Raw genomic sequence first — 25670 nt, 5'->3', positions numbered from 1 at the left:
GTTATTTGGTCATGAATGCCTATGACCAGAGGATGCAGAACATGTATTATTTCAAAAAATCCCCCTTGAATAATGATGTACATAATAGGCATATGTACAAACAAAAATCACTTTATTCACATGCCAGAACGGTGTTTGAGTAGACAGTTTTAAGGGCAATACAATCAATTTCTTGAACTCAGATTTGAATTTTTTTTTTTTTTTTTTTTTGAGACGGAGTCTCGCTCTGCCACCCAGGCTGGAGTGCAGTGGCCGGATCTCAGCTCACTGCAAGCTCCGCCTCCCAGGTTCATGCCATTCTCCTGCCTCAGCCTCCCGAGTAGCTGGGACTACAGGCGCCGCCACCTCGCCCAGCTAATTTTTTTGTATTTTTAGTAGAGACGGGGTTTCACCGTGTTAGCCAGGATGGTCTCGATCTCCTGACCTCGTGATCGCCCGTCTCGGCCTCCCAAAGTGCTGGGATTACAGGCTTGAGCCACCGCGCCCGGCTGTACCAATTTTTAAAAAGCGGTGGTCAGTACAAGAAACGTTTCAGGACTGAGTTCAATGGGGATTATGTAGTAGAAGACGACAGTTATGGAAGCTTCCATGATGACAGCTGTAATGTTATTTGGTCATGAATGCCTATGACCAGAGGATGCAGAACATGTATTATTTCAAAAAATCCCCCTTGAATAATGATGTACATAATAGGCATATGTACAAACAAAAATCACTTTATTCACATGCCAGAACGGTGTTTGAGTAGACAGTTTTAAGGGCAATACAATCAATTTCTTGAACTCAGATTTGAATTTTTTTTTTTTTTTTTTTGAGACGGAGTCTCGCTCTGCCACCCAGGCTGGAGTGCAGTGGCCGGATCTCAGCTCACTGCAAGCTCCGCCTCCCAGGTTCATGCCATTCTCCTGCCTCAGCCTCCCGAGTAGCTGGGACTACAGGCGCCGCCACCTCGCCCAGCTAATTTTTTTGTATTTTTTAGTAGAGACGGGGTTTCACCGTGTTAGCCAGGATGGTCTCGATCTCCTGACCTCGTGATCCGCCCGTCTCGGCCTCCCAAAGTGCTGGGATTACAGGCTTGAGCCACCGCACCCGGCCAGATTTGAATTTTTAAAAAACTATAATCAAGCTCTAAGTATTTTACTTACAGAATTTTGCACATGGCCCACTTCTTTCTGCACAAAGGTAAAATACTATCTTTATTTGCTTAATTCCCCATTGTTTTGTTGTTTCAACATGATTTTGTACCCTCAGTCATTTCAATGTTAGTCAAAGGTTACATTTTCTTTCACTCTTACCCTTTTTTGAGCTTCATTTTCTCTCTTTATGTTCTCGAGTATAGCTTCGAGGTGTAGGGTATTCATTTCCAAGATCCACAACAATTACCTCCCTAGAAAATGTCACTCCTTTTAAAGGTCTTTTTTGGCTTTCAACAGCTGATGGAGTTCTAGTGACAGATATGTGTATTTTCTGCAAACCATCATCCTGCAAGAGAATGGGACAAACAATATAAACAAATAATCAATTTATGACATGCCCTGCTTTTAAAATTACAGGTTATATGTACACTGTTAACGAGAAACAGAAAAAGCATTTCTAAATGATACAGGAAAGCAGCAATAATCTATCACATTTTCACATTTTTATGGTTATAAAAGCATACACTGACATATTCAAATAATATTTGGTGACATGTAATTCTCTCCACGAAGCGGTCAAACCCAAGAGCCACCAGGACCATCATTCTGTCGTGGACTGGGCATGGCCATGTGGTGGGAGGGCATGTGAGTTGTTCTTGTTAGGGAGTCCCAGACACAGAGCTCAAGAAGGCCCCAGCCATATTGTGTGCTGTTGTAGGACCCTAGAGCTAGGACAGGGGGCCACAGTCTGGGCCTAAGCTTGGCCACAGTGGAGAGGTAAACAATTCATCTCATTTTCTCATTGGAAACAGGAGAGAGTTGGATCACTAGATAATCTCTTAACAGCTCTAAGATTCTAGGATTTTGAGAAAAACAAACTGAAGGGGAATTATTAAGAAAAACACAAATATAAGAATGAAGACTAAGCAAGTTTCTAGACTTGGCATATGTAATGGTTTAGTAACATGAACTGATAAGCAACTAGAATGGCTTAAATGACTGTGGGCATTGGACTCATTCTACCTACAAACCTAAGTTACAGGCAACTCCATCTCCTATTATTATTATTATTATTATTTTATTTTTATTTTTTGAGACGGAGTCTCGCTCTGTCTCCAGGCTGGAGTGCAGTGGCAATCTTGGCTCACTGCAACCTCCGACTCCCGGGTTCAAGTGATTCTCCTGCCTCAGTCTAACAAGTAGCTGGGATTATGGGCGCATGCCACCACGCCCGGCTAATTTTTGTATTTTTAGTAGAGATGGGGGTTTCACCGTGTTGGCCATGCTGGTATTGATCTCCTGACCTCGTGATCTGCCCTCCTTGGCCTCCCGAAGTGCTGGGATTACAGGCGTGAGCCACTGCACCTGGCCCTCCATCTCCTATTATTATACCTAGCTGAGGAATGTACCTTCTTTTCAATCAAACAAATTCTAAACTGCTCCTTGAGAGTAGAAAAACACATCACCTCTTCTTGACCAGTTTCTCCAGCATTCTCAGGCTCTTGCTTCTCATTTATTTGGTTCTCCTCTTCTGCCTCCATGTCCCTTCTGTTTTCTAAGGGTGTGGCCAACACTTCCTTACTCTGTCTCTGGACAAGAATGCCAGGCCTCGTCGGCACATCCAAATTCATGACTTGCATTAAGACCCTAGAAAATTAATCGGTAGAGTTTTAAACATTCATGCATCCTCATCCCCACTATCACACACCAAATGGCCTCTGACACATCCTGCACCATACTCGCCTTTCATGGTCCCCTGGATTGCTTGTCACCACTTCAGCCGCTGCACAGTCTACACCTCCGTTTGCATCTGTACAAGGCACTTTCTTTATCTCTTTACCTTTCCTGCCTTGGAAACTGAAAACAAACAAGCCACAAATTCAGAAAAGGAAAAATGGCCCTGATTTTAAGGTGTGGCATAGAAACTTCACTTTTAAACAGCATATCAGCATTTCTAAAATGCTGAAATGAAAAAAGTAGATAATGATGGTATCATTACTTGTTCTATTTTAAATTGTTTTACATTATTTCTAGATACATTTGCTAATGTGACTTGAAATCTGATCCCAATTATCAGCATGGATTTATACCATTTATATAAAAAAACCACCAATAAAAGGAGGATGCAAATGAAGCAAATTAGAAGGATGATGAAGAAAGTGATTGCTGTGATTTCAAAGGTCATAGGTTTAGCTAGAAGACTCATCCACTCTCACAATCACAGATTGTCCAAATATTCTTTTCCAACTCAATTTGAATGTAGTTCTCTTGTTCTTTAAGTTTTCTAGAAACAGAGGAACAAAAAGCTGTTTTCATTGTTGTTCTTTTGGTCAGTTCAGCTTCATGAAAGATGCTCTGCTTGTTGCGGAGTTGACTCACACTGGCTAATTTCTCTCCATAACTGTGGTGGGGGCTGAGGTAGCCAGAGGGGAGACTGAGCTGGGACACATGTGATCACGCAGCTCACCTCCCTCACCCCAAAAACTATCAGGATCCAGAGGAGAGAGGAATCGGAACAGCTGGAGCTGAGCCCAGCTCCCCATTCTTCTCTCTTCAGTGACATCACAGAATCATGGAGCCCTTGAGTTAGAGAGACCAGAGAGCCAGTCCAACCCAGCCCATTACCTGGAGGCTGGAGAACCACGAGGCTGTTGCCTGTTCATCCCCTCCTCTGAGAGGTCCAGGTTAGAGGCCATATGAAACTCCATTCTTTGGGCAAGGATTTTCTCCCTACTCTCCAAACACCACCTTTCCTTTCCTAACTTGAGCCTGTTTCTTTTACTGCTTCTTTCTCAGACCATGAACAATTGGTCTGCTTCCTTCTTATGAAATCCCTCTCTATAGCCCTGAGCTCAAGGCTTCACTGTGGAATTCTACCAAACATTTAACGAAGAACTAACACCAATCTTTCTCAAACCTTTCAAAAAATTGAAGAGGGAACACTTACTAGTCATTCTATTAAGCTGGCATTACCCTGATACCAAAGCCACTACAAAATGAAAGCTACAGACCAATATCCTTTATGAATATTGATGCACAAGTCTTCAACAAAGTACTAGGATACCAAATTCAGCAACATATTCAAAGGATTACACACCGTGACAAAGTGGGACTTATTCCTGGAATGCAAAGATAGTTTAGTACACAAAAATCAACCAATGTAATATATCACATTAACAGAATGAAAGTGAAAAATAAACACATTATCATCTCAACTGATGCAGAAAAAGCACTTGACAAAATTTAACACACTTTCATGCTAAAACCACTCAACAAATGAGAAATAGAACTACCTCAACATAATAAAAGCCATATGTGAAAATCCAACAACATAATATTCAATGGTGAGAACATATTTGTAAATCACATAGTCTATTAATGGACTGATATCCAGAATATATAAAGAACTCCTACAACTCAACAACAATAAACCCAATTTTGAAACAGGCAAAGAATTTCAAGACATTTCTCCAAAGAAGATACACAAATGATCAATAAGCACACGAAAAAAATGATCAACGTCACTAATCATTAGGGAAGTGCAAATCAAAACCACAACGTGTTACCACCTCATACCCAATAGGGGGGTTATTACTTTAGAAAGAAAAAAAAGTGTTGGTGAGGATATGGAGAAATTGGAACCCTTGTGCACTGTTGGTGGGAATGTAACATGGTACAGTCACTGTAGAAAACAGTATGGCAGTTCCTCAAAAACTTAAGTAAAGAATTACTGGCCGGGCGCGGTGGCTCAAGCCTGTAATCCCAGCACTTTGGGAGGCCGAGACGGGCGGATCACAAGGTCAGGAGATCGAGACCATCCTGGCTAACATGGTGAAACCCCGTCTCTACTAAAAAAATAGAAAAAACTAGCCGGGCGAGGTGGCGGGCGCCTGTAGTCCCAGCTACTCGGGAGGCTGAGGCAGAAGAATGGCGTAAACCCGGGAGGCAGAGCTTGCAGTTAGCTGAGATCCGGCCACTGCACTCCAGCCTGGGCGACAGAGCGAGACTCCGTCTCAAAAAAAAAAGAATTACTATATGATGCAGTAATTCCATTTCTGGGTGTATACACTAAGAATTGCAAGCAGGGACTCAAACAGATATTTGTACACCCTTGCTCATAGCAGAATTATTCAAAATAGCCAAAAGGTGGAAAAACCCAAAATGTCCATCGAAGGATGGATAGATAAAATGTGGTAGCCGGGCATGGTGGCTCATGCCTGTAATCCCAGCACTTTGGGAGGCCGAGGCGGGTGGATCACCTGGGGTCAGGAGTTCAAGACCAGCCTGGTCAACGTGGTGAAACCCCATTTCTACTAAAAATACAAAAATTAGCTGGGCGTGGTAGCAGGTGCCTGTAATCCCAGCTACTCGGGAGGCTGAGGCAGAAGAATTGCTTGAAGCTGGGACGCAGAGGTTGCATTGAGCGGAGATCATGCCATTGCACTCCAGCCTGCGTGACAGAGTGGGACTCCATCTCAAAAAAAAAAAAAAAAAAAAAAAAATGCGGTCTATACACACAATGGAATATTATTCAGCTTTAAAAGGAATGAAATTCTTGGCTGGGCGCAGTGGCTCACGCCTGTAATCCCGGCACTTTGGGAGGCTGAGGTGGGTGGATCGCCTGAGGAGGGGAGTTCTAGACCAGCCTGGCCAACATGGTGAAACCCCATCTCTACTAAAAATACAAAAATCAGCCAGGCCTGGTGGCAGGTGCCTGTAATCCCAGTTACTCAGGGAGCCGAGAAAGGAGAATTGCTTGAACCTGGGAGGCGGAGGTTGCAGTAAGCCAAGATTGTGCCATTGCACTCCAGCCTGGGGAACAAGAGTGAGACTTCGTCTCAAAAAAAAAAAAAAAAGGAATGACATTCTGATACATGCTACAACATGGATGAATTTTGTAGGCATTATGCTAAGTAAAGTAAGCCAGACACAATAGGTCACATGTTGTATGATTCCACTTATATGAGGTACCTGAAATAGTCAAATTTATAGACACAGAAAGCAGAATCATGGCTAGCAGGTGCTGCAGAGAGGAAGAAATGGGAAATCAGTGTTTAATGGCTGTAGAGTTTCAATTTAGAATCATGAAAAAGTTCTAGAGGTGGACAGTGGTGATGGTAGCACAATAATGTGAATATACTTAATACCACCAAACTGCACACTTAAAAATGGTTAAAATGGTAAATTTTATGTTATGTATATTTTATCACAATTTTAAAAATCACTTATGGAACAAAAAGGGAATTTGTCTGTCAAGTGGCCAGGTATACAGCAGGCATTGCAAAAATAAAAATACCAGCACATACAGATTTTATTTCAATCTCCACTCATTCGTTCAATTTGTTTCCCCACTGTGAATGTCCTACCCCTACCTCAGCCCTTGACCTGTCCCACCTCTCAATCCTTTAAGACTTGGTACTTGGCCGGGTGTGGTGGCTCACGCCTGTAATCCCAGCACTTTGGGAGATCAAGGTGGGAGGATCATTTGAGGACAGGAGTTTGAGACCAGCCTGGTATGGGAAACCCTGTTTCAACTAAAAATACAAAAATTAGCCAGCATGGTGGTGTGCGCCTGTAATCCCAGCTACCTGGGAGGCTGAGACAGGAGAATTGCTTGAACCAGGAAGGCAGAAGTAGCAGTGAGCTGAGATCGTGTCACTGCACTCCAGCCTAGGTGACAGAGACTCCATCTTGAAAAAAAAAAAAAAAGGCCAGGTACAGTGGCTCAAGCCTGTAATCCCAGCACTTTGGGAGGCTGAGGCGGGAGGATCACGAGGTCAGGAGATTGAGGTCATCCTGGCTAACATGGTGAAACCCCATCTCTACTAAAAATACAAAAAATTAGCCGTGTGTGGTGGCATGCCTCTGTAGTCCTGGCTACTTTGGAGGCTGAGGCAGGAGAGTTGCTTGAACCCAGGAAGTGGAGGTTGCGGTGAGCTGAGATCACACCACTGCACTCCATCCTGGCAACAGAGTGAGACCCCATCTCAAAAAAAAAAAAAAAAAGGACTTGGTTCTTGGATTCCCTTCCATTATGCAATCACCATCCATTAGGCTTCCTTTTGAAATCAGCCCAATTGTCCCAAAAGCTAATAAGCTAATATTTATAGTTTGTTGAATAAACATAGAAATGGACTCTCCCCCATCTTAAAACTTGAAACAGATTCATCTCATCAGAGTTTCTTCCTCAGGAAACTGACCCTCAGGCAAGGAACTAAAACCCACCAGATCACTACCTCCAGACAATGAGACACCAGACTCCCCATCCTGACTGCTTCTTTACCTCTCCCTAATTCCTGTTTCTCCCCTTTCCCCACTATGTAAATCCCTCAATTTTAATCGACTGGGGAGACAGATTTGAGACTTTATCTCCTGTTCACCTCAGCTGCACCACCAGATTAAAGCCTAAGCATTCCTCCCTGGCAATACTCGTTGTCTCAGTGATTGGCTTCCTGAGCGGCCGACAGCAAGACCTAGACAGAACCCCTGGCGTTTCAGTGACACTTCCAATTGTGCTTTCTCCGAGTTCTCACTTGATATAGAAAACACCGTGTCACTTACCTATATCCCAACCCCTTGCCCTGTCCAGCTCCGGTCCCAAGCATGCTGGGAAGTGACAGGGTCTTTCAGTCTTTGCAATTTCTCACCTCCTACCCTGAAGGTCTTTCATAGTCTTTGTAATTTCTCATCTCCTATCCTACACTGATTTTTATTCCCTCTTGTTAACAAAACCTGTTTTCTAACTCTTCACAACAAGAATGCTTGATAGTAACTCTCATGGATATCTATACCTTAATGTGGGCCTAAGGTTAAATTAAGACAGTCATGGTAGAATTTCAGGCACTAACCAGAAGATGGGGGAGCAAGGGTTCTCTTTGGCAAGGGGGGCTTTTCTGGTGCTCCTGGCATCTCTCATGTTGGGGTCAGATATTGCCTTTTCCATACAGAATAAGCAGTCCTGCCCTACTTCCTACCTCCTGCCTGCAGACTTCTTTGCTATGGTGGCCAGAGGGTGTGCACTCCTGGTGACAGGGTCTGCAACCCTTGGGCTCCAGATGGTCCAGGGTGTATGTGAATCCCCAACCACCTCCCTAAGGCCTTGACCACGTGATGTGTTGAAATCCTGTGACAAAAACGTGATCCAGGAATTACAGGATGAGTGAGGACACTCAAAGGACTCCTGAATTCAGCTGCCTGAATTTAGAAACCAGGGGCAGTGGACACAGGACCCAGGCCTGGCTGATCAGGATAGTCCACAGTTCAAGGGTCAACATGTGATCTAAATCAGCTTAATTAACCTCAGTGTTAAGATATTTGCAGGAACTTCCAGCATGGAAGAAAGCAGGGCTGAGAGTATGGAGAGAGACAAATTAAAAAGGGCTCTGCTTGATCTAGCTATGCCTGAAGTCTTGACTTACAGTGTGGACTGGAAGCTGGACTTTCAGCTGTATGAGTCAATGCCTTTTCTTTTTGGTTTAAGCTGGTTTAATTGGGGTTCATGGGCATTGCACCCCAAGATTCCTGACCAACACAGCATTGCAATGAGCATCACACCGTCTCCTTTTCTGAGCCCTGATACAAGAGTCATAGCACCCATCTGCCATTTCCTGATCTGACTTGTTGAGCATTAAATAGGTTCCCTCCAGGCCAGGCACAGTGGCTCACACCTGTTAATCCCAGCTCTTTGGGAGGCTGAGGCAGGTGGATCACTTGAGTCCAGGACTTTGAGACCAGCCTGGCCAAGATGGTAAAACAGGTCTCTACTAAAAATGCAAAAATTAGCCAGGTGTGGTGGTGTGAGCCTATAAACCCAGCTACTCAGGAGGCTGAGGCAGGAGAATGACTTGAACTCGGGAGGCAGATGGGAGGTTGCAGTGAGCCGAGATCACGCCACTGCACTCCAGCCTGGGTGACAGAGTGAGACTTCATCTCAAATCAATAAACCAATCAAATATTTGAGGGATTTGGTCACTAGTACTACTCTAAGTAGATCTATAGACTGGTGTAGTCCCTAAATTGTCATTGGTCTGCAACAAAACACAGTAATGGAGACTAAATACCTAGAATCTTTTTGTTGTGGTGGTTGTTTTCGAGAGGGTCTCACTGTCACCCAGGATGGAGTGTAGTGGCACGATCTTGGTTCACTGCAGCCTCCACCTTCTGGGCTCAAGTGATCCTCCTGCCTTAGCTCCCCAAGTAGTTGGAATTACAGGTGCAAGCCACCATGCCCACTAACTTTTTGTATCTTTTTAGAGACGAGGTCTCACCATGTTGCCCATGCTGTTCTCAAACCCCTTAGCTCAAGCGATCTGCCCATCTTGGCCTCTGAAAGTGTTAGGATTACAGGCATGAGCCACCAAGCCCAGCCAATTACTTTCTTATTGTTGGACAACTTACTGCTTTTATTAATAGCATTGATGGACATATTTGTACATATATATGTGAGCACAACTCTGACATTAAAATATTAATGTTTTATTTTCAAAATTTATTGGCCTCTGGCTCTTCATCTTTTATTCTAAATCTCATCCATTTTGTTTCATTGTTTTTTGGCTCCAAATATCTTATGTTTTGATTTTTGTTTTCTTTTTTAAGAGACAGGGTTTTGCCATGTTGCCCAGGCTGGTCTTGAACTCCTGGGCTCAAGTGATCCGCCTTCCTCAGCCTCCCAAAGTGCCAGGATTATAGGCATGAGCCACAGAACCCAGCCGATTATTTTAACTTCTATTCATTCCCTTTTCTTCAGTATGTTTTTACTTAATTTCTTTTTTTGGGACTGGGTCTTGCTCTGTTGTGCAGACTAGAGTGCAGTAGTGCAATCATAGCTCACTGCAGCCTTAACCTACCAGGGTCAAGTGATCCTCCCACCTCAGCCTCCCGAGAAGCTGGAACTACAGGCACATGCCATCATGCCTGGCTAATTTTTTATTTTTCTTGTAGAGACAAGGTCTAGTTATGTTGCCCTGGCTGGTCTCGAACTCCTGGGCTCAAGCAATCCTCCCACTTGGCCTCCTAAAGTGCTGGGATTACAGGCATGAACCACCTCGCTCAGCCTTATTTCTAATTCTTGAGATTCAGTCTCCTCTTAACCTTTGTTAAGAAAAAAGCAATGTTCTGCTTTAGGTTTAAAAACTGTTTTAAAAAACAAAAAACAAAAAACAAAAAAACCTTGATTTCTTTATAATCTATCTCATTAGCTTGCAAAAGGGAGATAATAAATCACATTCATTTGAATAGCCCAACAACTATTCTGGCTTTTTGAGGGGATGTGGAGGCGAGGATGAAAAAAATCAAAAGAGGAAAAAAAATTCATTGGTGATGAGACTGAAATTGTTAAAATAGTAGAAACATTTCATAAACAATTAATGGGAAATAAAACATATTTTCTGACTCAAAGCAATTTTCTCAAGCCTAGAAATTAGTTTCTCTTGTAGATATCAAAGTCTTTCTTAACCACAGGAGTCTTTATTTCTCTTTGTTGAATTAACAAGAAACCCCTGAATCACAAATTTGTCATCTGAGCAACTTAATTGTATTGGGAACTTGCTTAAATATGATTAGTCAAATACTTTAAACTTTTCTGTTTCTTTTTTTTTTTTTTTTTTGAGAAAGTCTCACTCTGTTGCCCAGGCTGGAGTGCAGTGGCTTGATCTCAGCTCACTGCAACCTCTGCCTCCTGGGTTCAAGCCATTCTCCTGTCTCAGCCTCCTGAGTAGCTGGGATTATAGGCATGCACCACCACACCTGACTAATTTTTGTATTTTTTTTTAGTAGAGACGGGGTTTCACCATGTTGGCCAGGCTGGTCTTGAACTCCTGACCTCAAGCGATCCGCCTACCTTGGCCTCCCAAAGTACTGGGATTATAGGCGTAAGCCACCCAGCCCAGCCTTTTCTGTTTCTTTTTAAGCACACAGTAAAAATATTTACAGCTCATGATCGGTAACCTAGTGCTCAAGGGGATGTTTTCTTCTCTGTAAAGATTTTGGTAACTGTTGGGCAAAAACAGACTTAAAACAATTTTTTTGGATGTTTTTGGATTTATAGAAAAGCTGAGAAGACAGTACAGGGGGTTCTCATATACCTTACCCCCATTTTCCCCTATTATTAATATCGTAAATCAGTGTGATCCATTTGTTATGATTTATGAACCAATACTGATAAATTATTATTAACTAAAGCCCATGGTTGATTCACATTCTCTTAGTTTTCACCTAATGTCTTTTTTGGGTCCAGGACCCCATTCAGGACACTATATTACAATTAAATCATGTCTCCTTTGGCTCCTCTTGGCTGTAACAATTTCTCAAACTTTCCTTGTTTTAGATGACCTTGACAGCTTTGTAAAGCACTGATCAAGTAGACTGTAGGATGACCCACTATTGGAACTTGAACTTTTGAATTCTAATGTTTTCTTTTTTGGGGGGGAGACAGAATTTCGCTCTTATTGCCCAGGCTGGAGTGCAATGGCATGATCTTGGCTCACTGCAACCTCCACCTCCCAGGTTGAAGCAATTCTCCTACTTCAGCCTCCCAAGTAGCTGTGATTACAGGCATCCGCCACCACGGCCGGCTAATTTTTGTATTATTAGTAGAGACAGGATTTCACCATGTTGGCCAGGCTGGTCTTGAACTCCTGACCTCAAGTGATCCACCCACCTCGGCCTCCCAAAGTGCTGGGATTGTCTTACAGGCGTGAGCCTTCGCGCCTAGCCAAATACTAAATTTTATCTAAAGCAAAAAAGGAAGACTTTTTTTTTCTTTTTCTTTTTCTTTGTTGAGACAGAGTGTTGCTCTGTCACCCAGCCTGGAGTGCAGTGGCATGATCTCAGCTCACTGCAACCTCTACCTCCCAGGTTCAAGAGATTCTCCTGCCTCAGCCTCCTGAGTAGCTGGGATTGGATTACACATCTGCACCACCACGCCCAGCTAATTTTTATATTTTTAGTGGAGATGGGGTTTCACCATGTTGGCCTGGCTGGTCTTGAACTCTTGACCTCAGGTGATCTGCCAGCCTCAGTTTCCCAAAGTGCTGGGATTACAGGCATGAGCCACCGCACCCAGTTTATACATTTTAAATTTCACATCTTTATCCTTCTACTATTGATTTACTGAAACATTTTAAATTGTCTTCTTCCTGTCTGTCCTCACTTCTACTTTCCCTTCATTTATAATGATGCTTGGTAATGTTTAGTAAACAGCACAGTCAGGCTACCAGGTAGCTTTAAGGAGAGAGTCCACTCCACAAACCGGTGTTGGCAGGATCCCTGTCCTGCATTTCCTATCGCACTCTTTGTTCTACCCCCAGCCTTTAAAGCGTGGCCTACTGAAAACCTGACCCTGGGAGACCTGGGAGCCTCAACTTTGTGCAGACTCCAAATGAGACTCACCTTGATGTGCCAGAAATCTCACATCTCTAATCCACAAAAGGGAGAAGCTTCATGGTTTAAATACCATTGTCTCCAAGAGACTGAAATCACTGGATCTGCGGCAAACCAGGGCAGTGTGGTCTTTGCCACAATGCCCCTGGACTGAATTTGTGGAGATCAATTTGGTGTTGGACTTTGTGATGGTTTTAATTATTTAATATTCCTCCCTTCTCTCGAGTGTAGACTGGATTTATAGTAGTAAATCTCTTCTAACGACTAAAATGAAGCAAAAGTGAGGGCCTGTGAGTTCTGAGAGTGGGTCATAAAACGCACTGTGGCATCCTCCTTGCCTTTTCTCTCAGGTCACCTGGCCTGTGAGAAGCCAGTTGCCATGTTGTGGGGACACTCAAGCAGCCCATGGAATGACCCACATGTTGAAGACCTGAGCCCCACGTCCTTCCAACAGCCAGGGAGGAACTAGGGCTTCTTGCCAATAACCATGTGAAGAAGCTTGGAAATGGATTCTCCCCCAAATGAGTCTTCCGATTACTGCAGACTAACATCTTGACTGCAACCTCTAGAAAGACCCTGAGCCAGGATCACCAAGCACACAGAAGCTAACAGTTCATAAATGTTTGCATTAAGCTGCTACGTTTTGGAGTCCCTTATGTAGCAATAGTTATCTAGTACAGCCTGTATTTATATATTTTGATCTTCTGTATATTATGATGTTTTGACATCTTTTTTTTTTGAGACAGAGTCTTGCTCTGTCACCCAGGCTAGAGTGCAATGGTGCAATCTAAGCTCACTGCAACCTCCACCTCCTGGGTTCCAGCGATTCTCCTGCCTCAGCCTCCCAAGTAGCTGGGATTACAGGCATCTGACATCACACTTGGCTAATTTTTGTATTTTTAATAGAGACAGGGTTTCACCATCTTGGCCAGGCTGGTCTTGAGCTCCTGACCTTGTGATCCTTCCGCCTCGGCCTCCCAAAGTGCTGGGATTACAGGCGCAAACCACTGCACCCAGCCTGTTTTGACATCTTAAAAACCTTTCTAGCTGAGGCTGCCCCTCCTGGAACTAGCCAATTCTTAGTGAAAGCAAAGGGTGTGGCCTGTGGCATCCCTTTGATATGAAACTAACCAATCCAGAGCCAAGTCTCCTCCATCTGGCAGCACACCCCAGGAGACAATATTCCTCTGCCTTCAGCATCCCTGGGGCCAAGCAGAGCCCTGAAACTATTCAAACTAGCCAATCTTGAGATGTTTACCTTGCCCTCCCTTGCCTTTTCCTCAGAAACTCCAACAAAAACCATGACCTATTCTCTCCTCTAGTTCTTGCCCCCTCCATGCTGTGGGGCTTTCCCACTGGCCCTATGTGGTGTGCAGGGCCTCCTGTTTTTAGGGCCTGTGAGGACAGTCAGCTTTGTTTTCCTGATCTTCTCGTGTCTCCTCTTGTAGCTGCATCTGACTGACTATATTTAGGCATAAAGGAACACAGAACACAGCCTCTGTGATGGAACATGTGGAGGGAGGACCAATGTGGATCTTACAGCAGGCCCCAATGTGTCTCAGTGTTTCTGTCCAGGAGGCCCATTTTCCCTCTCAACATCACAGGATGATCCTCTTAGTGTAGGACTCACTGTAGCTCTCACTCCTTATAAAGATCAAGAAGGTACCTTCAAGACGTAGGCTTCCCATCAAGGGAACACCAGCTATACTCCTGCTGGAGGTGCTCTTAATGTTAGGAGCAATCCTGGATAGTCAAGACCTCACTAGAATCTAAAAGAAAATGGAAGGCCAGGTGCATCTCCATCCCAGGAATCCTAGATCTCTGGGGCACAGAACTTGGATCAGAGGAACGTGGCTGAGTTTTAGTTTATTGACTCTTGGCCTAAAGGAGAACCGAGATCTAACCCCAAAGGACAACTTCACCAACCCTCAGCACCTGACCCTACAGAGAATATCCATGACTTGCCATAGTATTTTTCCATTAACCATTATGGGATCTTTGCAGACCCAGTATTATGCAACATGACCATAACACCTACCTAGTCCCAGGAAAGGCCATCTCCAACACATGGACAAGAAGAACTAGACCAAGCCACTTCGTCTGTTGACTCAAATCTGCCTTCATGAAAATTACCCTTGAGATGCCTCTTTTGGGCTCCCCCATCAAGAAGCCCGACATCATCTGGGCACGGTGGCTCATGCCTGTAATCCCAGCACTTTGGGAGGCCAAGGCGGGCGAATTGCCTGAGGTCAGAAGTTCGAGACCAGCCTGACCAACATGGAGAAACCCCGTCTTTACTAAAAAATACAAAATTAGCCAGGCGTGGTGGTGCATGCCTGTAATCCCAGCTACTCGTGAGGCTGAGGCAGGAGAATCACTTGAACCCAGGAGGTGGAAGCTGCAGTCAGCCAAGATTGCGCCACTGCACTCCAGCCTGGGCAACAGAGCGAGACTCCATCTAAAAAAAAAAAAAAAAAAAAAAAAAGGCACCCAACATCTAGACAGGGAAGTTGGCCCAGAAAGTCCACAGCATCCCTATTTTCAGTTGGACCAGGACAGCCTCGCAAGTGCTGAGGTACATCGAAGGGCCAAAAGTTTTTCTGACTTTAGCTCTGGAATAAACCTTGGCGTTGCACTTTTATAAACACCCTGGGCGGCTGTGGAATAGAACTAAGGTCTGCAGGAGGCCTTATTACAGCATCCAGGATTATGAAGCTATAAAAGGACACACCTAAGGCCCTGAGACACCCTTCCTTCTACATATTGGTTAACTCCCACTCCGGAGAAAACCACACTCACTCTCCCGACTCTAATCCCCTGCAAAAACGTTATTCTTGTTGAATACAGATACACAGGCCATGCTTGAAGTCAGAGGGGAGATATTTTTTTGATCTCCATGGTTAGGCTTCATATCTGAAGCAATGTTTGTGAATATCACCTTGCCCTTGAAGCTCATCTGCGCTCACGTTTGTACCAGGAGGTTAGACAGATTGTGCAGGACTTCTTGTTTGTTTTGAAGACCTTATTTCTCTAGTTTTAGGTTCATAGCAAAATTTAGCAGAAGATACAGAGTTTTCCCAAAGACCTCCTGCCCCAACACAGGCATAGCCTGCCAATCATCAACGTCTCTGTCTCTACTGAAAATACAAAAATTGGCCGGGCGCGGTGGCTCAAGCCTGTAATCCCAGCACTTTGGGAGGCCGAGACGGGCGGATCACGAGGTCAGGAGATCGAGACCATCCTGGCTAACCTGGTGAAACTCCATCTCTACTAAAAAAAAATACAAAAAACTAGCCGGGCGAGGTGGCGGGCGCCTATAGTCCCAGCTACTCCGGAGGCTGAGGCAGGAGAATGGCGTAAACCCGGGAGGCTGAGCTTGCAGTGAGCTGAGATCCGGCCATTGCACTCCAGCCTGGGCAATAGTGCCAGACTCCGTCTCAAAAAAAAAAAAAAAAAAAAAAAAAAATTAGCGGGGTGTGGTGGTGTGCACCTATAAACCCAGCTACTTGGGAGGCTGAGGCAGGAGAATTGCTTAAACCCAGGAGACAGAGGTTGAAGTGAGCTGAGATTGTGCCCACTGCACTTCAGCCTGGGTGATAGGGCAAGACTCCATCTCAAAAAAAAAAAGAAAAGACAAGCCAAAGACTATTTATGTACAAAGGACATGTATTCAGAATATATAAAGAATTCTTGTAAATCAATAAAACAATAGAAAATGGACAAAAGGGCCAGGCGCGGTGGCTCAAGCCTGTAATCCCAGCACTTTGGGAGGCCAAGACGGGCGGATCACAAGGTCAGGAGATCGAGACCACCCTGGCTAACACGGTGAAACCCCGTCTCTACTAAAAAATACAAAAACTAGCCGGGCGAGGTGGCGGGCGCCTGTAGTCCCAGCTACTCGGGAGGCTGAGGCAGGAGAATGGCGTGAACGCGGGAGGCGGAGCTTGCAGTGAGCTGAGATCCGGCCACTGCAGTCCAGCCTGGGCCACAGAGCAAGACTCCGTCTCAAAAAAAAAAAAAAAAAAAAAAAGAAAGAAAATGGACAAAAGACTTGAACAGGTACTTCACACAAGAGGATATCCAAATGAGTAATAAACATTAGTATCAGATTTTAAAATTAGTTAAAAAAAAAAAAAACCTCTCCTCTATTTCCAAAACAAGTAAAACAATAAAAATAATTTTATTAAAATATTCCTTTCCAGGTCAGGTACAGTGGCTGACGCCTGGAATCCCAGCACTTTGGGAGGCCAAGGCAAGTGGATCACCTGCAGTCAGGATTTCGAGACCAACCTGGCCAACATGGTGAAACCTCATCTCTACTAAAAATATAAAAATCTGCTGGGCGTGGTGGCAGGTACCTGTAATTCCAGCTACTCAGGAGGCTGAGGCAGGAGAATTGCTTGAAGCTATGGGGTAGAGGTTGCGGTAAGCCGAGATGGCACCACTGCACTCCAGCCTGGGCAACAGAACGAGACTCAGTCTCAAAACAAACAAAAACCAACCAAACAAAAAGGCAACCCACAGACTGGTAGAAAATATTTGCCACACAAATAATCTTTAAGAATCAACATATAGAATACATTTTTTAAAACTCCTATGAAAAAGGGAAAGGCAAAACAGAAAAAAGGTACTTCTCAAAAGACAAAGCATGAATGGGCAATAAACCTAAGAGGCTCACCTCACTAATAATCACAGAAGTGCAAAGTGAAAACAAAATCAGGTAATATTTTATACCACAAGATTGACAAAAAAAGTAGTCTGTCAGTTCTAAGAATTGGTGAGGACATGTAGCAAGGAGAAGGTTTTCTATATTGCAGATGGAAATGTAAATTGGCAAAACACTTTTGGATGTACTCTTGTTATTCCAAGAAAACTCTTGTGTGTGTAAAAACATATAAAATAATATTCTTGTCCGGGAACAGTGGCTCACACCCTGTAATCCCAACACTTTGGGAGGCTGAGGCCGGCAGATCGCTTGAGCCTGGGCAGTGAGTTGTGATCACGCCACTGCACTCCAGTCTGGGCAAGAGAGGAAATCCTATCAAAAAAAAAAAAAAAAAAAAAGGAAAGGAAAAATCTCCCATAATTTCACCTTTTTTCTTTCTTTCTCTTTTTTTGAGAGTCTCCCTCTGTCACCCAGGCTGGAGTGCAGTGGCAGTATCTCAACTCACTGTAACCTCTGCCTCCTGGGCTCAACCGGCCCTCCCACCTCAACCTCCCCGGTAGTTGGGACTACAGGTGCCTGCCACCACACTCCCACCTAATTTTGGGGGTTTTTTTTGTTGTTGATATTCTTTTTGTAGACACGGGTTTTCACCATGTTGCCCAGGTTGGTCTCAAACTCCTGTGCTCAAGCAATCCTCCTGTCTCAGTCTTCCAAAGTGGTGGGATTACAGGTGTGAGCCACACACCCAGCCTCCAGTCTGTCACCAGGCTGGAGTGCAGTGGCACCATCTCGGCTCACTGCAACCTCTGACTACCTGGTTCAAGCGATTCGATTCTCCTGCCTTAGCCTCCAGAGTTGCTAGGACTATAGGCATGCGCCACCACGCCTGTCTAATTTTTAGTAAAGACGGGGTTTCACCACATTGCCCACGATGGTCTCCATCTCCTGACTTCGTGATCTGCCCTTCTCAGCCTCCCAAAGTGCTGTGATTACAAGCAGGAGCCACCGCACCTGGCCCCTTTTTTTTTATATTATACGTTTCTAGCTTTTTTTTAAAAAAAAAGTTACTGTAGTCTTATTTTTGTTTTTAATGAACAGCATTCAGATAATTCAAAAAACAATATGTTATAATGAGGAATACATTGAGAAGTCTCTCACCCTATCTCAGTCCTACCCTCCATCTCATATGAAACCATGATTATTAGTTTATTGAGTATATTACCAGAATTTATGTGGAAATAAGGATCATATACTCTCATTTATCTTTTTCTACACAAAAGCATAATTTATACACTGTTTGGCACCTGGGCTTTTTTCACTTAGTAAGATATGCTAGAGATGGTTCCACATTAGTATATTGGAAACTGATTCCTCACTCTTTTTCATAGCTGCACAATGCTCCATTGTGCATATATACTATAGTTTATAATATCAGTCCTCTGATGGATACTCAAGTAGTTTACAATCTTTTGCTATTACAATCAATAACCTCCTACACATATTACTTTATATGTAAGCAAGTGTATTTGGAGGCAAAATTCCCCAAAGTGGGATTGTTGGGTCAAAATGCAAATGTTATTCAGTGTGGTTTTGATAACCACAAAGGATTGCTGCATTCTGCTCCTATTAGCATTGTAACTCGGCACCTGTTACCCTTATATCCTCCTATATTGAGTATATTACCAAACGTTTCAATGTTTACCAATCATGATGATTTGCATTCTTATTAAAACTGATGCTGGCCTGTAATCCTAGCACTTGGCAAAACTGAGGTGGATTACTTGGGCCTGGGAAGTGGAGGCTGCAGTGAGCTGTGATCGTGCCACCTATCTCAGAAAAACAAAACAAAACAAAATAAACAAAACAGGCCAGGCGCGGTGGCTCCCACCTGTAATCCCAGCACTTTGGGAGGCTGAGGCGGGTGGATCACTTGAGGTCAGGAGTTTGAGACCAGCCTGGCTAACATGGTGAACCGCATTTCTACTAAAAATACAAACATTAGCCTGGCGTGGTGGCACCTGCCTGTAATCCTAGCTACTCAGGAGGCTGAGGTGGGAGAATCGCTTTAACCTGGGAAGCGAAGGTTGCAGTGAGCCGAGATTGCATTACTGCACTCCAGCGTGGGCAACACAGTGGGACTCCATCTCAAAAAAATAAATAAATAAAGTTAAATTAAAAAAAAACACAAAAACATGCAGCTAAGCATCTTTTCACATATTTAAAGTCTATTTTGAACTATTATTTTTCTGTGAACTTTGTACCCCAGTCCTTTGCCTATTTATCTAATGCACTGCTGCCTGTTAATTCTCAGATATTTTAAAATGAATATTTAATATATTTATATTTGGAAAAACGTATCCAAGGAAAAAAGACGACGCTAAAACTCCTGTTACAAAACGAACATACCAGCCTTTCCCCCTCGAGTCTGGAATCCGGCCAGAGCAGGTTTTTAACAGACTCTCGGACGACGTCATGTCCTCGGACCTGACCGCGCACGCTCCAAATAGCGCGCCCAAACCGTAACATCTGTGTGCGCATGCTCGCCTGATTCCTCGAGGAAAGTTTGTGTGCGCATGCTCCAAGGAGCCGCGCCCCATCGGTTTCCCTAACAGAAAATTCGCGGCGCATGCTGATAAACCTGCTTCCTTACGCGACCTGAAGGCTGCTTCCGCTAACCCGGGCTGGCGCTGCTAACCTCACCCAGGGAGCCTGCTGTCGGAAGACAACAGCCACAAGGCGTCTTCCTGTGGCTCTCAAACAAAAATACACTGCATTATATCAGCAGGTATTCAGCACCTGGCCCTCTCCAAACGGTGTCTAAATCGAGTTTTAATAATTAGTGTTGGCTGGGCGCGGTGGCTCACGTCTGTAATCCCAGCACTTTGGGAGGCCAAGGTGGGCGGATCACGAGGCCAGGAGATCAAGATCGTCCTGGCTAACACGGTGAAACCCCGTCTCTACTAAAAATACAAAATAGCCGGGCGTGGTGACGGGCGCCTGTAGTTCCAGCTACTCAGGAGCCTGAGGCAGGAGAATGGCGTGAACCCGGTAGGCAGAGCTTGCAGTGAGCCGAGATCGCGCCACTGCACTGCAGCCTGGGCGACAGAGCAAGACTCCGTCTCAAAAAAAAAAGAAAAAAAAAAATTAATGTTAGGAGCTGGACGGCGAGGGAGGAACAAAATTAAAAATTACATTACTTTTTTTCTCTTTTTTAGAAACGGAGTCTCACCCTGTCCCCAGGCTGGAGTGCAGTGGCGCGATCGGCTCACTGGGATTACAGGCGCGCACCACCACTCCTGGCTACTTTTTATTTTAGTAGAGACGGAGTTTCGCCATGTTGCCCAGGCTGGTCTCGTACTCCTGAGCTCAGGCAATCCATACGCCTCGGCCTCCCAACGTGCTAGAATTACAGGCATGAGTCACCCCGCCCGGCCAAATTACATTAATATTTTATATTCAGGAGGAAGTTGGTTATAAAGGACTTTCAAGTGTGTCAGGGGTTAATAATCTACATATTTAAAAATATTCCAGGCTGGGCGCAATGGCTCACACCTGTAATCCCAGCACTATGGGAGGCCGAGACATGCGGATCACAAGATCAGGAGATCGAGACCATCCTGGCTAACACAGTGAAACCCTGTCTCTACTGAAAATACAAAAAATTAGCTGGCGTGGTGGCGGGCGCCTGTAGTCCCAGCTACTTGGGAGGCTGAGGCAGGAGAATGGCGTGAAACCGGGAGGCAGAGCTTGCAGTGAGCCGAGATCATGCCACTGCCTTCCAGCCTGGGCGACAGAGCGAGACTCCGTCTCAAAAAAAATAATGTATTTCATAGACTGCATTGGAGAGAAAGGCGCCAGGACAGAAAAGCCTGAGAGAAACCACCTGTCATTCTTGGAGAAAATGATGCTCCGGCTTTCCCGATTTGGTTGATGGGATGGAAAATCAACCCTTACAGAAAGACATCACCAATTCCGGAAAGGATGCTGCGCCAGTCACGTTTCTGCATTTGTGAGAGGTTGAAATCTCCAGAAGTTGCCCAAGGTTTTCAAGCTGAACACGGGAGAAATGACTCCAGATCCTTGAGGACTGTTTTCCTCAATAAGGAGCTGCAATCTTGGCTCCACGACCCTCTCTCCAAAACATCTCGGGTGTCTGGTATCTGGTTATATTGTGGCCTGAGAGAGAAGTTTCTTTAGGGACCAGTGAATTAAAAACAAAAACAAAAACAAAACAAAAAACAGGTCCCACCAACACATTAATACTTTAAATTTCCCTCTTTATAATAGGTTGAAATGTCAGTATCTCTTAAGAACAATGGCTGAACCAAATGTTTCCTCAAATCTCACAGTCTTTCCCACCATTTCAGAAGCTACCTCAGGACTAAGCTCTTTTTTTTTTTTTTTTTTAAATCCTGCCCAAATTTCTATCTAAGGGGCCTGGGGAGTCATGCCCTACAAACCATAAATTCTCATCAGATGAGTTTTATTTAACCCTATATATGGTGACTTGCTTTCCAGTCTGACTTTGGCATGATATTATGTGACAAAGAAGAAAGTCAAAATATTTTACCCCAAAACACGTTTCTTTGCCATATTTTGAAATGGTCCTGCAAAGCTGTGCTTTGTGGGGGAAAATATGCATCTGTAAAGAATCTCTATTAACATAGCTAGATCTTTTTCTTCCAGACCCTCCCAAACCTGAAGAGATTGAAAGTCTAGCATCTTTTTAAAGGTCTGAATAGGAAACATTTGTCATCTGGCATCTCTAAGGGCAGCCATTATAAGACTTCAAAAGAACCTTTTGTGACTTTGGCCTGTGACAGCCCTCAGGGGGTCCTGAGAACATGTGCCCAAGGTGGTTGGGGCACAGCTTGGTTTTATACATTTTAGGGAGGCATGAGACATCAATGAAATACATTTAAGAAATACATTGGTTTGGTTCAGAAAGGCGGGGCAACTCAAAGCAGGGACTTCCAGGCTATAGGTAAACGTAAACATTTTCTTTTTCTTTTTTGGGACGGAGTCTCACTTTGTCGCCCAAGCTGGAGTGCAGTGGCACCATCTCTGCTTACTGCAACCTCCGCCACACCAGGTTCAAGCAATTCTGCCTCAGCTTCCTGAATAGCTGGGTCTACAGGTGCATGCCTTTTGAACTTTTGAAGAACCTTTTGAAGTCTTATAATCTTTTATCTTAACCTGAACATGTCCTTCCTATTGATCCCAGGTCTTCAGACAATTGTCAACTCAACCAATTGTCAATTAGAAAATGTTTAAATTGGCCGGGCGCAGTGTCTCATGCCTCTAATCCCAGCACTTTAAAAGGCCAAGGCGGGTAGACTGCTGACCTCAGGAGTTCAAGACCAGCCTGGGCAACATGGTGAAACCCCATCTCTACTAAAATACAAAAAATTAGCCGGGCATAGTGGCATGCACCTGTAGTCCCAGCTACTCAGGAAGCTGAGGCAGGAGAATTGCTTGAACCCAGGGGATGGAGGTTGCAGTAAGCAGAGATTGTGCCACTGCACTCCAGCTTGGGTGACAAAGTGAGACTCCATCCCAAAAAAGAAAATGTTTACATTTACCTATAGCCTGGAAGTCCCTGCTTTGAGTTGCCCCGCCTTTCTGAACCAAACCAATGTATTTCTTAAATGTATTTCATTGATGTTTCATGCTTCCCTAAAATGTATAAAACCAAGCTGTGCCCCAACCACCTTGGGCACATGTTCTCAGGACCTCCTGAGGGCTGTGTCATGGGCCATGGTCACTCATATTTGGCTCAGAATAAATCTCTTCAAACATTTTACAGAGTTGACTCTTCATCAACATGCCCATAACTGATGAGATGCTTCATCAAAATTCTAGTGGACTGTCTAGTTCAGAAAATGGACCAGCCAGGTTTGCTTAAATGCACCCCTCTACAACTATGTCACTCCTGCTTGGGGCCGGCTAGGTCAGGAGACCTTTCCTTAATGTACTCCATGTCTTAAGCCTTTTTTTTTTTTGAGACACAGTCTCAGTCTGTCACCCAGGCTGGAGTGCAGTGGCGCCATCTTGGCTCGCTGCAACCTCCGCCTCCCAGGTTCAAGTGATTCTCCTGTCTTGGCCTCCCAAGTAGCTGGGACTACAGGTGTGCACCACCATGCCCTGCTAATTTTTGTATTTTAAGTAGAGATGAGTTTTCACCATATTGGCCAGGCTGGTCTCGAACTCCTGACCTCAGGTGATCCAACCACCTCGACCTCCCAAAGTGCTGGGATTACAGGTATGAGCCACCACGCCTGGCCCATGTGTCTTGGTCTTTTTTACTAATATTGATTATAAAATGGGTGAAACTTTGGATAAAATTTCTGCATTAGAATTTCTTTTTATATGTCCTGAAGCTTGTAACTACTTGCTCATGATTTTTTGTGTATGTTTAGCAATGTGCATGTCATTGATGGCCTTTGTAAAAGTATGTTCAACATAGTTGTGGAGACAGAGGCGCAATTAGAGTATGTTGTAAGAATTAAAAGGAGTAGGCAAAAAGGCATGTGTATACCAGTGGCTTTCAAAGCGTACACAGACTTTCTTCTTAAGGGATCAATTCCCAGATCTTCAGTTTCATATAAACTCTTCCCTAAAATTGACTTGCCTAAAAGCATGTTAGTGTTGTGGGCACAGCTTCTCTTTTCTTATTTCTGCTTTTACAGTCATCCTTTTTCCAAAAGGAAGGTATATATATATGTCCTCCTCCTTGTCTAACAATGGCATATTGCCCCAGGGTGTAAAAAAGGTCAAGGGTGACAAGCAGAGACACAATTCAAAGCATTTGTATTAAGAGAGCAGTAACTCCAATGCATTATTTTGCAAGTCACATTGTTTTGTTTTTGTTTGTTTTGAGACAGGGTCTCTGTTGCCCAGCCTGGAGTGCAGTGGTATGATCTCTGCTCATTGCAGCCTCGACCTCCCTGTTTGAAGGGATCCTCCCACCTCAGCCCCACAAGTAACTGAGACTACGGGCACACAACACGCCTGGCTAATTTTTGTATTTTTTGTAGAGATAGGATTTTGCCATGTTGCCTAGGCTGGTCTTGAACTCCTGATTTCAAGCTATCTGCCCACCTCGGCCTCTCAAGGTGCTGGGACTACAGGCATGAGCCACCACACTTGGTTTGAATCTATAATTTCAAAGTTAAAAATTTTTAAAGTCAGAACTATGTAAAAAGTTATGCTTACAAAAGTCTAGCTTCCTCAGCTCTATCCCTTCCACCTATTTTTTCCTCTGTCCCCCAGAGATAACCTATTTCACTATTTTTGGTACATCTCTGTTTCTTTTTTTTTTTTTTTTAGATGCAGTCTCACTCTGTCATCTGGGCTGCAGTGCAGTGGCGCGATCTCAGCTCACTGCAACCTCCACCTCCCAGGTTCAAGCGATTCTCCTGCCTCAGCCTCCTGAGTAATTGGGATTACAGTTGCCCACCACTACACCTAGCTAATTTTTTGTATTGTTAGTAGAGATGGGGTTTCACCACATTGGCCAGGCTGGTCTCGAACTCCTGACCTCGTGATTCGCTCGTCTCAGACTCCCAAAAATGCTGGGATTACAGGCGTGAGCCATCATGCCCAGCCACATCTCTGTTTCTTTTTGCAAAAATAAATATATATATTTGTTTTTGGACTAATGTGGACATATTGTTAATTAAAATAGTAAATAAATTGTACTGTTAAAGAGAATCTATTAGATTCTTGTTTGCATTTCTTGAACGAAAGTATCTTGCTCTATATAGTTCTTTCTTTCCATTTCAATTCACAGAAATCGTCATTGCCCTATTTTTTTTTTTTTTTTTTTTGAGACAGGGTCTCGTTTTGTCACCCAGGTTGGGTGGCATGATCTTATCTCACTACAGTCTTGACCTCCTGGGCTCAAGCAGTCCTCCCACTTCAGCCTCCCGAGTAGCTGGGACCATAGGGCTTGCCACCATACCCGGGTAATTTTATTTTTTGTACAGATGACGTCTCACTATGTTGTCTAGGCTGGTCTTGAACTCCTGGGCTCAAGCGGTCCTCCCACCTCAGTCTCCCAAAGCGCTGGGATGACAGGAGTGAGCCACTGCACAAAGCCTGTCCTTGTTTTTTTAATAGCTGTGCAATACTCCAGTGTGCTGATGTCCTATTATTCAACCCAGTCTCTTGCTAATGGACATTTGAGTTGTTTCCACATTATTGCTATTGTGTATAAATAATTCTACAATGAGTAATCTTATGCTCCTATTGTTCTATATTTGTCAAGTTGTATCTTCATGGTAAATTCCTAGAAGTGGCATTACTGGACCAAAAGATAAATATATATGAGCATTTGCTAGACATTGCCAAATTCCTCTCCTTGGAGTAGTACCATTTTGTACTTTTAGATTTTTGCCAACATGATAGATAGGAATTAGTATTTCAGCATATTTTAAATTTGCATTTCTCTCATAATGAACATGTTGAGCATTTCATTTAAGGGCCAT

General features: G+C 44.0%; 1 protein-coding gene across 6 annotated transcripts; it reads right to left on the bottom strand.

Annotated features, from left to right (window-relative positions):
• Positions 1–1099: 1099 nt before the first annotated feature.
• Positions 1100–21807, bottom strand: CUNH2orf74 (chromosome unknown C2orf74 homolog). 6 transcript variants are annotated; one of them, XM_033239150.1, is made up of 5 exons: positions 19588–19607; positions 4084–4255; positions 2880–2993; positions 2603–2783; positions 1100–1482 (listed from the first exon to the last, which is right to left on the bottom strand). In XM_033239150.1, exons 4-5 carry the CDS (start codon positions 2774–2776, stop codon positions 1309–1311), a joined length of 348 nt encoding a protein of 115 aa, XP_033095041.1. In that variant the 5' UTR covers positions 2777–2783; positions 2880–2993; positions 4084–4255; positions 19588–19607; the 3' UTR covers positions 1100–1308. The 6 variants fall into 6 exon arrangements, with proteins under 6 accessions (XP_033095041.1, XP_033095037.1, XP_033095038.1 ...); XM_033239146.1 differs by lacking the exons at positions 4084–4255; positions 19588–19607 and adding exons at positions 3227–3420; positions 3516–4075; XM_033239147.1 differs by lacking the exons at positions 4084–4255; positions 19588–19607 and adding exons at positions 3353–3420; positions 3516–4074.
• Between the last annotated feature and the right edge of the window lie 3863 nt (positions 21808–25670).

This window comes from Trachypithecus francoisi, unplaced genomic scaffold (assembly GCF_009764315.1).
Source record: "Trachypithecus francoisi isolate TF-2019V2 unplaced genomic scaffold, Tfra_2.0 Lachesis_group17, whole genome shotgun sequence".
NCBI classification, from domain to species: domain Eukaryota; kingdom Metazoa; phylum Chordata; class Mammalia; order Primates; family Cercopithecidae; genus Trachypithecus; species Trachypithecus francoisi.
The sequence above is the reverse complement of the archived record's forward strand: the minus strand, read 5'-3'. Positions and strand labels throughout refer to the sequence as shown.